The 15481-nt window shown below is 46.6% G+C and overlaps 1 protein-coding gene across 4 annotated transcripts in view; it reads left to right on the top strand.

The window, feature by feature from the left end:
* MACROD1 (mono-ADP ribosylhydrolase 1) overlaps nt 1-15481 on the top strand; it is a 344907-nt gene that overhangs the window by 247033 nt on the left and 82393 nt on the right. For 2 of the 4 annotated variants that reach the window (XM_035097652.3, XM_035097653.3), the window contains exon 4: nt 6570-6599. The exons of the other annotated variants lie outside the window; for them this stretch is intronic. In XM_035097652.3, coding sequence (XP_034953543.3) covers nt 6570-6599 — 30 coding nt within the window. The remainder of the gene's footprint in view (nt 1-6569; nt 6600-15481) is intronic. 4 annotated transcript variants of the gene reach the window in all.

Raw genomic sequence — 15481 nt, 5'->3', positions numbered from 1 at the left:
ATTTCAAGGGTATTCCGTTAAAGAAATCAAAGGGGCGTGGTCCCTGTCCGAAGCCCCAGATGGGGGGCTAGGGCCATGGCATGACCCCTAGTGGTGACCCTGGGAGAGTTCCTAGTTGATGTGCATCAGCAGGGCCCCCCTTTCTGGTGGTTAACCCTTCCAAGACTCCTGCAGACGGGCAGGAGTCAGATATAGTTGTGTGGTTTCCAATGCCTAAGCCAATACCACTCACATTCTTTAACCAACAAAGTTGTGGCCTTTTTCGCCCATTAACCTAAAATACTGTTTCATGTGTCTTTGTTCCACTTCCCGGGAGGGTTTAGGACCTTGCCACGTAAATGCGGTGTGTATGTTTTAAAAGCAAATGAAATGAAACAAAATCTGGTCATGCTCTTTTGTCCAGTTGTTTTCAGGCTTCTTTTAAATTGAAAATTCTTATCTTTAATTCATCCTTTCCCCATCAGCTTGTCTTCTGGAAATGCCAGTGATTGAACCTGGGACCTGCTGCATGGAAGGCAGGTGCACCACCGTTGAGCTATGGTTCTGAGTAGACTTTCAAATAACTACATGCAGAAATGATACAGAATCAAACTGATCTATTCATGGCCATACCTGCCAAGTCTCCCACTGAAAAATGTGGGATCAGCAGCGGCGCAGCACCGGATGTTGCGTAGAAGCAACTTCCGGTGCCGCTCTGACCATGTGTGGACACCGGAAATAGGGCAGAGCGGCACCGGAAGTCGCTTCTACGCATGCCCGGCTGCCATCTTGGTGGCGGCCGCATGGTGGCGGCCATCTTGGTAGTGGCCGCATGGTGACGGCCATCTTGGTGGTGGGTCGCTGGGCATGCGTAGAAGCGACTTCCTGTGCCGCTTTGCTCTATTTCCAGTGCCCACACATGGGCAGAGCAGCACCCAAAATGGAGGCTCCCTAGCAGGTAGGAAATCTGGGGAATTTCCGGGGTTTTTCTCCATTCGGGAGAACAGCAGGAAACGAATTAAAATCCAGGGGTTTCCCGCGAAAAACAGGATACTTGGCAGCTAAGTTCATGGCTAGTATAGTACTTGGTTTCAATGATGCTCACCATCCTATCTGCTTTCCTCTGGATGAGATGCAGTTTGTCAATGTGTTGCCCCCAACTACACACAGTACTCCAGAGGATGCTGGGACATTTACTATGGGATACTCTCAGGCTGGAGAAAGTCGAATATGATTTCAAAGTGCCATTACTGCTCAGAGAGAATGCATTCATGCCCTTGTTGCTTCTGGTCAAACAGGTTACGTAGGTCCTGAATTCTTAATAATAATCTTGCACAACGTGTTTGACCAGAAGCAAGGAAAGCTTTCAAACCACTATGAAGAATTTGTTTCTTTTCATATACTGAAGGTACACCCTGGGACACACACATCCCACCCCCACCCCCATCAACTGTAAATTCCAAGAGAAGATTGGTGGTGGGTGGAAAAGCCATTCGCCCCACCCCCACCCCAGTGTAGGCTGGTGAAACGTGCTTGCAACGCCCCAATTCTAATACAAAAGATTGCTTCCCTCCCTCCCCACACTATGACGCATTGCCAGCAATTCTACTCCAGCTGCGGTCTTCGTTTACTCTACCGCAGCCTGTCCTCCTCTGATGTAAAAGTCAAGTTATTTTAAAAATATTTTTGTTAAGGATATGTTTGCAAAAAATAAACAAACAAAAAACTGGTGTGGTGCATGCAAGCACTGCTCCCAACACCCCTATGCTGCATGTTCCGCCCCAAGTTTCCTGTTCTAACCCAAATGCAATTGAGAGGTGGAGAAGGGCTATATCTGGGTTACAGAACTTCTGTTTTTGCATGCAAAAAGTCACAGGTTCAGTCCCCTGCATCACTAAGTAGGGCTGGGAGAGACCACTGCCTGAAGTCCTGAGAAGCTACTACAAGTCAGAGTAGACAATATTGAGCTATATGGACCAAATGGACTGATTCATTATAAGGCACATGCCTGTGCTCCAGGAGGCAAGACCAAGCCAGGAGTCTGTTTGAGGACAGACTGCAGCTGCAGCTCAGCAGTATCCAACCACTAGAAGCCCCATCAGCACAATGGTGTCTGCCTGTGCAACAGGACTTCCCTCCCCCTATGGAGGGCTGGGAGAACCCACAGAGAAGATTTAGGGGGACTCAAGAGAGGAGAGGGGGCAGTCCCATGTTGCCAGGGGAAATCCTTGCACTGAGAGGTTTGCTTACTTACTACTACTTCTGCTTTCCATGCAGAAGGTCCTAGGTTCAATCCCAAGCATCTCCAGGTAGGGTTGGGAGAGACCCTGTCTGAAATCCTGGAGAGCTTCTGCCAAGAGTGTAGGCAAAACCCAATGTTCTGCTTTCTGTGTTGCTAGAAGCCTCTCTGCAGTTGGGAATGCTGTAATATTATGTTGGGAACTGTCCTCAGATTTGCAGGTATAGGGTGGCATACTGAATGAATGAATGAATGAATGAATATTAAGAGTTTTGGGTCATGCAGAGACTTCTATGCACTTTCATCCAAACGCGCTCCAAAGACCTCTTCAGAACTTTGTGCTCAACCAAGAACAGCCAGGTCCACCCATGTAGAACAGGGACATTTGGAGGGGTGTGTGTGTGCACAACTACTTTTGCTCCCTGTACACTTCCCACCCACAAATGTTGCTCGGACGTGCTCAAACAAGGCCGCCATTTCTCCACAATGCGTTTTCCAGAGTTCTAAATCACACCTCATCAGTTGCAGCACTGGCAACTTAGCGTTCATGCGTGAGCTGTGTGCATATCTGCGCTAGAGGCAAGGTGCACTACCCACCCTGCCCGGCTGAGAGATTTGATTTCTAAAGACCCTGGGGAAGAAGCCGAATCTTGAAGAATAACCACACCAGCAGCTCAGTCGCGAGAAAACTTTTAACTAGAGTATTCCCAGAAGCCTTGGGCAGTGATTCACCAGGGACAGGTTCCAGAAAACAGGGATCACCTCTTGTAAAGAGGAGTGCAGTCAGAGTACACATGAGCTGTTTTTTCTAAGAAGGCTTTTCAGCCCTCCTGATGGTCTCCTTGGGGAGTCCTCTCATCAGTTCCCAAGGAGCCCATAGCTGAGTAGTTGAGAACGTGTTTCGCCTTCAGAAGGTGCCAGGTTCCAGCTGTCTCCAGCTAGGAGAAAGGAGCAGGAAGCAGGTGACCCCCAAGGAGATGCTGCCAGTCTGTGTTGTAGGCAGCTCTGGGTTATACCAGTCAAATCTGGTATATGTGTCAAGAAAAGGCTAATTCTGAAAGACCTGATAAGCAGTTTTCCTTCTCTTGGCATTCTCTTGATGTGCTTCTTTCCCAGCTATTTTGAGACTCCCTCTCACCATATGAGATGTAGCAAATTGTCTGTTCACACACACACACTGCGGTGTGGGGAGACTGACCTGAAGTTTCCATGCATGCCCCTCCCAACCCACATTACACACCTCACTTCTCCCAGCTCCAACCACAGCGGCGTGAATCTCCTGGCTAGGCTCCCTGGGAACAGGGGTTTATTCTGTACTGGGTGTTTCCGAGGTGACAGCAATCGTATGCGATGCTCCCGTTGCCAAGGTAACTTCTCGGTAACAGGTGCTAAACCTTCAGCAAACTGCTAGGGCATGAATGAAGTCTGGAACGGCATTTATTTCCAGCTGTAACTGGGGACAAGGGTGTGAGGGGGAAAACAGTGAGGAGATTTTGTCTACAAGCTGATTTGAAGCATACACACGGCTTATCCTACAGGTTGCCCCCAGTAGCGAAAGCCTAGGGAAATACAGGGCTGTATCTAATGCTGAGGCTCCAGTACTTTGGCCACCTCATGAGAAGAGAAGACTCCCTGGAAAAGACCCTGATGTTGGGAAAGATGGAGGGCACAAGGAGAAGGGGACAACAGAGATGGTTGGACAGTGTTCTCGAAGCTACAAACATGAGTTTGACCAAACTGCGGGAGCGGAAGACAGGAGAGCCTGGCGTGATCTGGTCCATAGGGTCACGAAGAGTCGGACATGACTAAACAACAATCTAATGCTAGTTCTACTCAGAGGACACCCATTGAAATTAATGGGCATGACTTACTCTGAGAAGGAGAAGCATTGGATACAGCCCATAAGTAGTGTCCAACTTCAGCACAGTACTTATGCAAGTGGAACATGGGCGTACCCAGGATCAAAGCTAGGGGGGGCACACCAGCCACACACACCAGCCACCCGATTGGCTAGCTGGCAATGATGTGGCCAGGATCCCCCTAGGAGGCATGGTCAACACCCACACACCCCAGAGGAAAGGGGGCCATTTGCAAGGCAGCACACGGAGCCACCCACGCTTGCACTCCTGCCTTGCCCGCTCCTTTAATGGCAGCGGTGACTTTGCTCTGCAAATGAGATGCCGCAGAGCATTGTGGGGCAGCACTTTCTGTGCTGTGCTCGCTGTGACTTGAAGGAGTGTGGGCTGAAGTTAGCCCAGGTCCAGGTCCAGGTTTTTTTCAACGGAGGCAGCTTCGCTGCCGCTGCTGCCATTTCGCTTCAGCCAAGCAGGCTGAGGTGTAGCACAGCAGGCAGCGTCCCTGCCTGTCCTCTCCAGCTGCCCTGTTTCTAGGGGGCAGCTGCCCCCCCTGCCCAATGCTGGGTACGCCCATGAAGTGGAACCCTTTCAACCCAGGGGTCTCCCAGTGAATCAGGTTTAGAGTATAAAGTAAGCAGGGATGTAGGATGTGGAATTCACTTCCACAAGATGTGCTGCTACCTTTTATTTATTTGGCAGATTAGTACATCCACGATGTGGTGATGGGTGCTTGCCTGTGTTGGTTTCTTTGCTTGTTTACTTCTTTATTTTGTGAATTTGCAGAGCACCCTTTGGCCAATTGGCTCACAGTCCCTGAGGACAGCATGATAGACAATGAAGGGTGGTGCTGCTGGACAGAGGCTCCAGCTCCTGCTGACCGAGCACTTTTGGGCCTCCTGAATATTTTTGGGGTAGGATCAGTATAGCCAGGTGCCTGTGGGGAGCTCACAACAGCCACATGTGATTCTCGGTTATTCAGAGGCACATGCATCCTCTGACAGTGGAGGTAGAACACAGCCATTGCGGACAAGTCATTGACAGCCAAGAAAACAATAAAAACAATATGAAGTCAGAATAAAACAAACAAACACTAAAAGGGCAATCAATAAGACCAACGTTAAAAGCAGGTGGTTAAAACAATTCATTAAACTTAGAATGGTTTTCAAAATGGATTGAAGAGATTCAGGGAGGGAGAGGCCGTTGGCTGCAAACCTCCCATTATGAGGTGATCAGAATGCTGGGGGCAGCCAGCACGGGGAGGGATTTTGCCTTCATGCCCTGTTGGGAATCGAAGAGAAATTTGGTTTGGTAACTTGCACTTTCTGGAGCAGTAAATGAACTGAAATGCAGCCATCCTTTGAAACCCAGACTTCTATGAATCTTGCAGTGCAGTTCTCCAGCTAATTAAAATGGACAAGAATCCATAAAGTGGGCGTTAAAATGCATGTATTAAGCAAAATAAAGGGGGAAATGCATTGTCGATGGGGGAAATTGATTTGGAAAATGTGCCTGTTAAGATAATTCTGCACTAAGATGCTTAATTTCACAAGGGCTTTTTTGGAAAAAATGCAAACTTATGTGGAAAACTGAACTTTAGACTGAAAAAATAAGAAACTGAGAAAAAGCGAAAATTCACGGTTCACCCATTCCTTCCTCTAAGCATCCTCTAAGCCAGCCATCCCCAAACTGCGGCCCTCCAGATGTTTTGGCCTACAACTCCCATGATCCCTAGCTCAGAGGACCATTGGTCAGGGATGATGGGAATTGTAGTCCAAAACATATGGAGGGCCGAAGTTTGGGGATGCCTGCTCTAAGCATTTCTCACCAGAGTGTCCACAACTATGTCCTTAATGTCAATACCTGTCATATTGCCCACCTGTCAAAGATGGCCCAGAGGAGTGGGGGAGATAAAGACCAGGCCTGCGAGGCCAAAAGGTTCCCGCCTCCTGGTCTATTTGTATATAAAGCTATTGGCGGGCATGGCCTTTTACCAAATGCAGAAGGACAGATCTCTACCCCAAGTGACTTTGCAGTCAGAAACACGACACAGAGGAGATAACAGAGTGAAAGGCAGTTGCACAAATAGCTCAGGTGGTAGAGCATGAGACTCTTGAGCTCAGGGCCGTGGGGTTGATCCCCACATTGAGCAAAATATTCCTGTATTGCAGGGGTTGGACTAGATCACCTTTGTGGTCCCTTCCAACTCTACGACCCTATGATTCAGACAAAGGGATGAAGATGCTTTGACTTTCAGTACCTGAGTTTCCACAAGGAGATGGGTCTGGTAAGAGAAGCAGTTTGGTGCAAAGTGGGGGTGGAGGGGACTCCAGGGGCTGGGACAAGGGCTGGAGGGAAGAAGGAGCCTTCCAAAAAGCCAGACGAGTTATTATTGTAATGCTTCCCCCTGCTTTTTTTTGGTGAATGAACTAAAGTGAAATGGTTCCTGAACAGGCAGCAATTTAATAACATCATCTTTCTCTGTGTTTTCTTTGTAGCTAACAGTTCCCTGCTGGGAGGAGGCGGGGGTGAGTCTCCTAATTGATACCTTTTTCTTCTTCACAGCTTTCAAATTAATATCTATACTGGTTTGAAAGGGAGGGGGAAGGAAGCACAGGGTACTAGGAGCTGGGCACTGCCTGTGGCTGTTCAGAATACATGAGATGCCCAGCTGGCTGAATCCCTGGAGAGCTGCTGCCAGTCAGTGGTGGACTAGATAGACAAGAAGTCGGACACAGTATAAAGCAGAAGGTTGTGATCTTAAGTTCAAGACGGGCACAAGTATGTCTTCCACAGTACATAACTTACAGCATTTCACTACCAAGTGAGATAGTTTTTTTTAAAAATTTTAAAGCAAAAACAGAAATACTTGGAGAATAGGTCTATGAATCACCACTCAACATGATGGCAAAATAAAACCTTCATCTGCAGGGGCACTCTACCTCTCGGTGACAGTTGATGGGGTCAAGCAGTACAAGAAGGGGTAACCAACATGGTGGTCCTCCATGTGTCGTTGTCCTCCTACAACATGTTGTTTTATGCCACACTTCCACAGCATCCATTTTGTGACTGGCGACCCCAAAACTCTCTCAAAATTAAAAAGGTGCCCCTTGGTCAAAAAAGGTTGGCCTACTCTGACTGGCAGCAGCTCTCCAGGGATTCAGGCAGAGAAAGGTGTTTCTTCGTCACCTGGCTAGGCAGAACAAAACAGCATTTGGAAATAATATTAAGATAAATTTTGATTCTTGTTGTGTTGTTTATTTGCTTGTTTAATATTGTGCTACTTACGGAGAGGACAGAAATCCGATTTTGTTTGCATTTCGATGTGGAGCTGCCTAATTTGTACTTCTCAAAATGTTACGCAAACCAAAAGACACATTCACTTTTCTGAATTTTGCAGTGCAATTCTCCAACCAAATAATATGCACAAAAATGCACGTATTTGGGGGGGGGGATGTGGTTCAAAATGTGCACACTGATTAAAATAACATACAAAAATGCATTATATTAGGATAATTTGCCTACATAAATGTGCATATTACTCAAAACTTCAAAAAGATATTGATTTTTTATGATTACTGTTTTTTTTAAAAAAAACAATCAATCTGTAAATTGCTGGGGAAATGGAAAACACTGAGAAACCAAAACAAATCCAGACATCCAGAGTGCTAGCCCACCTTTCAGAGTGAACCCTCACAAGGCAGTTTACAATCAAACAATTGAACAAACATGCAACAAAAGCAGTATCTTATAAAAACTATACATACAGGGAGCTGGCAAAATAAATAAAAGCCTGGCCTAGATGTGCTTTAAAAGCTGAGCGTAGAGAGGCCAGACATGGCCATTCAAAGGCTAGTGGGCTGTAGGGGATATGACAGAGGCAGGCAGACTGGGTGTTCAGAAAAAAAGTGGGGCTAAACATCTATTGCTCCCCCTGCCCTCTGGGTCTTTCTGCCAATGAGAAAGTTCTGAGTTCTTTTGTGATGACTTCCTGGCTTGACATTGTGCTATAGAATATTCAATGGGGGGGGGGGACAGGACCTGTGGACCACACCGAATTTGGATGAGTAAGGGCTCTCCCACTCCCCACTTATGTGTCCTTTTCTTTGCCCTTTTCCAAAATGGTGGGCATTGTCAGCATACTATGTGCTCTGAATAAGAAGCCGCCCGCACTCCCCAGGGCTCTTCTGCAAAGGCTGCTCTCAATGCAAGTAGCAGGTTGTGCTTGGCTTTTGACATGGCACCTGGGAGGGCCAGCGACTCCCCTGTACAGCGGGAGTGGAGGTCACGCTTGGCCAGTGGCAGTGCATAGCTCTCCAAGATGCTCACGGCTCTCCAGGTGTTAGGCAGGCAGGTGTCCCCTGGTGCAGGTTGAGGTCGGCTTAGTTTTTGCTCACATATGGTACACAGACAGACAGACAGACAGACAGAGATGCACTTTCAGGAGGAGGACAGCTATGCGCCCTATCAGCTGACATGCCCTGGATAACTGCAGCTAGTATTTCTGTGTGTTGTGTACACAGCCTTAAATCAATAAATTAACCATCTTAAAAAACAAACAAGTACTGTAAATAAATTCGAAAACAGTTTGACACCAGCAGTAAGTACAAATAATGCAGCCATGAAATACTATAAAGCAACAGGGAGGGGAAAAAACATATTTAAAACACAGCCACCATAAAAAAGTGGGATAATTATGGGATAATCCTATACCTGTCTACTCAGGTGTGAGTCCTACGGAGTTGATTGGGACTTACTCCCAGGTAAGTTGCAGTTAGCTTTAACTACAGCAGTTATGCCACTTCAGAAGGGAACAACTATTTACCCATGAGCCCCAGCAAGTATGGCCAATGTCCAGGGATGATGGGAGTTGTAGTTCAGCAAACAACCGGCGGGCCAGAGGCTCGCCCACATCCGATGAGCCTTCTTGAGGATTGGTACATTCTGTTAATTCTCCAGTGGAAGTGATCACATGGCGGAGACACCCTCTATGCAGATGCATGGTAGAATTATTCTTCCCCTGTCCTCCTCTCTCCCTGACTCCCAAGAAGGCTCATTAGATGGAGGCAAGCAGAGAACAGTCACTCATGCAGAGAAGCAACAAACAGCCTCCTCTGGGGGCAGGGAATTTTGCTGGAGGCATGGACTAATCTAACCATGCATGAGGCAGAGGTGCAGCAAAATTGCTTCCCTCCACCCCACCCCACCCCACCCCACCCCACCCCACCCACAAAAGAAGACTGTTTGGAAAGAGGCAGTTACTCACGCAGAGAGATGGCAGGCATCCTCCTCTGTGGGTGGGCGATTTGGAGTTCACAGCAGCCTGCAGTTATTTGATTCATTCATTTACCTGGCCTGCTAGCAATTCTCTTTGTGAACTTGCAGACTGGTTTAAAGGAAGAGCAGCTTTCTAGGGACTCCCAACAATGCAGAGATACAAGATTGTGGGGAGGGGGGTCCTCTCGTGTTGAAATAGCCCTCTGGCCAAGCCTGCTCTAACCTGCAGCACAGTGCCCCCTAGAGGCAAGGCTGCCCTTTACCGGTCTCTGCCACTACAACCCTCTCATCTGTATCCCATCCATGCCACGCAGTGTAGGCCTTACTGAGCCAAGATTTCACAAAGTCAAAGCCCAAGGTGGCAGGAGTCTGGAAGCCGAGCCAGCCAGCAGGAGAAGAAAATTGCAAGGAAATGAAGGAGTCAGGCAAACAAACAAGCCCCATCCTGAGGCCACTCGCTCCCAGCGGCATCACTGCCAATGTTAATGGGTCCTTTATTTATGCCTGACCCGAAGTGATCCCATTTTATTTCCACTCTTTAAAGTCCTGGACCTGTCGCCACTGTGCGTGGGGCTTTTCTTCGTACAGTGATAAACAAGAACCAACCGGGATTTATCCTCCCGTCCATTAACCTGTGATCTCACAGCTCGCAAATAAACGCTGAAGCTGCAGGCTGCCTAACGACCCACCCACTCACTCGCCCAACCTCTTCCTCAGCTTACCAGTCCTGCAGACGCAGCAGCAAAGTGGGGGACAGGGATTGGCTGGGGGGGGGGCATAGCACAGCACAGCCAGCCTGGACAAAGAGGCTCCTTCTGTTCTGCAGCGAGGGAACCTAACAACATTAGAAGAATCTAGCTTTCTTCCAAGCATCTGGACCTCATGGTCTGAAAGAAAATGTGCCGCTCCTAAGAATCGAATGTACAAGGTGTGAGACAAAACATGCAGATTCTGAGAATCTAGTCCACAAGGACTGAGAGAAGACGTGCAGATCTAAGAATCTAGTCCACATGGTTTGAGAAATATATGTTAGTAGTATACCAGGAACCTAGGTTTTTAAACAAGAGCTTTGGAATTAGCCTGGTGAGCTAATTGCTAGTCACCAAGGAGTCTCGATCTCTTTGCCCTCTCCTCTTGTGCATGGAGAGATGTGCAAAAAAGATTTAAGAGATGCATGGCTTTCCCTCTCCTACCTCTCCCACTCTGTTAGTCATAGGATGCTGCTCTTCTCTGAGTCAGACTACTTGGTCCAGCGAGCTCAGTGTTGTCTGCAGTGACTGGCAGCTAGGGACGTCAGGAGGCAGCAATTTCCATCCCATCCTGTGTTCGTCGCAATCAGTTCTGTTTCTATTCCACTGCAGTCCGGCTGTCCCACTTAGGTCATTAATTTCAGTGCATTTCGATGGAAGGGAAATGCCATGAACATAATGTTTGCAGACTAAAACAAAAACAAAAAAACCCCGCATTTGCTTGTGCGATTTCTGTTCCTGACCTTAGATGAACATGCAAATTGTGTCAAATTCCTCTTCCGTTTCCAACAGAATTCTCTTACATCCTTACTGGCAGCTGTTTTCCAGGGTTTCAGGCAGTGGGCATTCTCAGCACTACTTGGGGGTGCCGGGGATTGAACCTGGGACCTTTTGCATGTTGAGCAGATGCTCTACTACCGAGCTTCAGTATTTGAAGCTTGGGCTTATTTAGTAGAGGAGTAATTCATGACTGGCTGTGGCCCAGACTGTGTCCTTCCCCCATTTCTGTCGCAGAATGCATCTCACTTAGCAAGCACACCTGCTGTGCAGTGTTGCTGGAATGTCAATCAACTTCCTACCTTTTGCAACTATGGTAATTCCCCAACGACAACGATGGGCAGTGTTGAGTGGGCAAGAGCAACAAATGAACACAGGAAGCTGCCTTGTCAAGCCATTGGCCCACCCAGCTCAGGACTGTCTACAACAACTGGCAAATTCTCTCCAGGGTTTCATGCAGGGGTATGTCTACCTGGGCATGCCAAGGATTGCTACCACTGAGCTAGGCAGGTGTAAGAAAGCATGCAGGTAGAATCCCTCCAAGCAGCTCCCTCCTATGCTTCCAAGTGACCGACTTAGCTCTCTGCTTGGAGCAACAAAAGGCACCCTAGGGAAATAAATTTAAAAATTGTCCAGTAGCACCTTAGAGACCAACTAAGTAGTTCTGGGTATAAGCTTTCGTGTGCATGCACACTTCTTCAGATACCTGCATGCACACGAAAGCTAAACCCAGAACTACTTAGTTGGTCTCTAAGGTGCTAATGGACAACTTTTAAATTTATTTATTTATTTCGACTGCATCAGACCAACACGGCTACCTACCTGAATCTAGAATCCTAGGGAAAGGTAGCTTTCATTCCCCACCACCACCACCACATCCCAGGCCACGCCATTGCACTCGCTCTGCAGGGAGCCTTCTGTGTAGTCCACAAACCTGGCTGCTTGGGGTGGAGAAGGTGCTGAAACTGTGTGCCCAATCTCCAGAGCTGGAGCTCATCCAGGTGTGCTTCTCTGTCTGACTGCATGTTTTCCTCTGCAATACAGGGGGCGCTGTGTTGCATGTACAGTACTTTGCATGAAAAAGAACCTGCTGTTCAATCCCAGCATCTCCAGGTAGGGCAGTGGGGCAGCAGGGCACATTTTCTGAAACTTTGTAGGAGCTGCTGCCAGGTTGTGTGGACACTAATAAGCTAGGTCAGGCATCCCCAAACTGTCGCCCTCCATATGTTTTGGCCTACAACTCCCACAATCCCTAGCTAACAGGACCAGTGGTTGGAGAAGATGGGAATTGTAGTCCAAAACATCTGGAGGGCCGAAGTCTGGGGATGCCTGAGCTAGGTGGATACCAGGAACTGAGCTATACCATTTACTGTGTTTCCAAATTTGCATTTAGACTTATGAATTACCATCGGAATATTTTCTGCAGATCCAGTTCTTCGTTTGTTTTCCCCTCTCTCTTTTTGGTGATGCATTTCCTCTTTCTGGTGGTGGTGAAGTGTGGACCACATGACAAATGTAGTTTGGCCCTTACAAGGGGATAGCCAGCAAAATGGGCAGATCAAGAAAATGCCTTTGTTTCAAGCTACATCTGCGGGACTAGTCCAAGACATTTTGGCACTTGAAGTGGATAAATCCAAATTATTCTCCTCCCACCTCTTCCTCCTCCCTCTCCCCATCCTCGTAGGAGCCAACTCCTAGGGGCCGAGGTCCCTTTGGGCCCCCCAATAAATTATTTGACGGGGCTGGGCCCCTCATAAGTTGATGGGCATTGCCACTCGAATGGTGTGTGTGCGCTACGTCATGTGATTACAGGTGAAACTCGGAAAATTAGAATATCGTCGAAAAGAGGATTTATTTCAGTAATGCAACTTAAAAGGTGAAACCAATATATGAGATAGATGCATAACATGCAAAGCAAGATATGACAAGCCTTTATTTGTTGTAATTGTAATTATTTGTTGTTAGGCGGGTCAATTATAAATGGAATGTAATTAATGAAATGTAATAGTGATGTTTATTTTTGTTTATTTTTGTATTATTGTAACTATTTGTTTTATTACTGTGGAATTTCCAAAAGAAAGCATTTGTAAAAATTAAAAGAAAAATAAAAAAATAAAAAGTTGGACTACTGAAATAAATGCACTTTTCGACGATATTCTAATTTTCCGAGTTTCACCTGTATTTATGTGGGGTGGGGCTTACCCGGGTCCCCCAAAAGTTTATTCAAGTTAGCACCTCTGCCCTGCCCCCCCCCCACAAAGAAGCCAGGAAGGCAAACACCAATGTGGTAAAACAATATAATTAAAAATAATATAAAAATCACATACCTTAACGCCTGAATATTTCAAGGTGGCCAGCGGCAGTAGATTTCAGCCATCAAATGTCTGGGAGTAAACAGGAATCTTTAAAACTTCTTCCTGAAAGTTATTAATGAGGGGAACGGTTGCACCTCACCAAGGAGAGCACTCCGCAACGAAGGAGCCACCATCAATAAGTCCCTGTAACAGGTCAGCACCACCAGGCATCAGTCAGCAGCGGCACCAGCAACAGGGCCTTCCTGCTGACTGTAGGAAGCAAGGTAGTTGATAATGCTGTCACCCCTCCCACAAATTAAAACAGGGTGGTACCCAAGATTCTACTTAAACAAGGCCCACTGAAATGAATGGAGCTAAGTGAATCACACATGTTAATTTCAGTGGGTCTCAGGGCCTCAGACATTACACAGGTCCTTACACCTAGCATTGCTGCCTGAGTCACCGCAGTTCAGAACCTGCTTATCGCCCCCCACACGATAGCACTTGAGTGTTGTGCTAGCAAACCAACCGCAACTGCTTTCTTTCTTTAAATAAATAAATAAAATCAACTTCAGAAGCTTTCATCTTACGATGAATCTGGACTGTTGTTATTTCAGGGTAGCGGCAACTCACAATGCATTCAGCAACATTTATTATCTGAACTGGCATCCTCCGCCCTTCAGAGATCTAACCTCGAGAGAGGCGGGGGGGGGGGAGGGAAAGGGAGAAAGCGAGAGACAGCGGGGACAACGGCAATGGGGCATAATCTTCCAAAGAGCAAAAATAATGTTATGTACGATGTTCATTTTTGTAGAGTAAAAAAACACATACTATTCATGAGCTTTTAACACTCTTCCTCTCTTCCTCCTAAGGCTCATAGAAATATGTGCAAATAATTAACACCGTTTGGGATTGCAGTCATAAGTTCCTCTATCCCCAGCCCCTCACTAACTCCCCCTTTCCCTCCTGGTTTTAAAAGGCACACACATACCCCAGGCAAAAGAGGGGTGATTAGACTAGGGGCCAGAAGGCTTGGTTGTTACCACCTGGAATGAAAAAACAAGGTAGCCCCCCCCTTTTTTTAAATAGCCCATGACCATAGTAATTTATCAACCCTGAGTAGCTTTCAACGAAAAACATACCTTAATCATGTAAACAAATAGTCAAAAATACACAATATCCATTTTGGGGGTTCACAGCTTTTGCCCAATTATATACCAACATTTTGGCATGTTATATACCAAAACTTTCCTCATTTAGTCTGCTATCTTAGACTGATCAGTGATCAATCTCTCTGCTGGGCTGGTATAAAGCAATGCTCACCCATTCTTATCTGCCAGCGTGGTTCCTACCAATTACTTGTGTGTCTTAAAATAGGTTGGACGGTACCATCCTGAGGGATTAAACTAGGTACTTTTTTCCAAAAAAAGACTATGACCTAGTAAAATTATTAGCCATGGTGGCTGTCAGTTATGAGTTGCTTTCACTCAAAAAAAAAAATTATTTAGCTGTATAAATAATTATAATAATTGCCAGAAATAAGTAGTAATCCAATATGAGCAAGAAAATGACAAAGGGACTTGGCAAATGCAATATATATTTTATGTGAAGTAAAAAATAATCAGAGAGATGAAAGCAAAAGAGAACAATACAACCACAAGAATATTTTTAGTATTACACCACTGTGTTGCTACTATACCTTCATTCACAAATCTGCAAAGAAGAAAAAGTTAGGTACAAGGTTTCCACCAAAGTTTTAACGCCTCGTAAAAGTCATTGTCATCATTCTCTAGTGCTTCAAGGACAGATTCAGAGCTCACCTTGGTTGTCGCAACGTTGTATATGGCATCTTGCCATGCACATCAAACCATTCTTCATTCAAGTAAGAAACTCTCTTAGAGAGTTGTGGATACATTGTCTGTGGGTGGCCTGAAGCTTATTTTGGGGTGCACACCCTATCGTCTTCTACATATTTTGGCTCTGACTAGATCATCTGCTATAAAACAAATGGGTTTGTATCCAACATTAGTTCTATTGACAGTGGTAGCTGGTGCCTACTGGGGGCTGGTGAGACAGAAGGCAGGAGGGCCAACAGTAGGTGGAGCTAGTGAGCCAATGGCAGGCAGAGCCAACTAATTCCAGTTTTGTCACCATCCTCCTCTCTCACTGAGACCAAGGAGGAGGAAGCTGAGATCCAGTGCTGCCCCCTAGACTGAATCTAAGAAAGAAGGCAAGTAGGTGGGAGCTGGATGAGGGCAGACTGGAGTTGGTGGAGCAGTGCCCCCTTTGCCCAAATGAACATACCTCCATTGC

This window comes from Zootoca vivipara, chromosome 16 (assembly GCF_965207765.1).
Source record: "Zootoca vivipara chromosome 16, rZooViv2.hap1.1, whole genome shotgun sequence".
NCBI classification, from domain to species: Eukaryota; Metazoa; Chordata; class Lepidosauria; order Squamata; family Lacertidae; genus Zootoca; species Zootoca vivipara.
The sequence above is the reverse complement of the archived record's forward strand: the minus strand, read 5'-3'. Positions and strand labels throughout refer to the sequence as shown.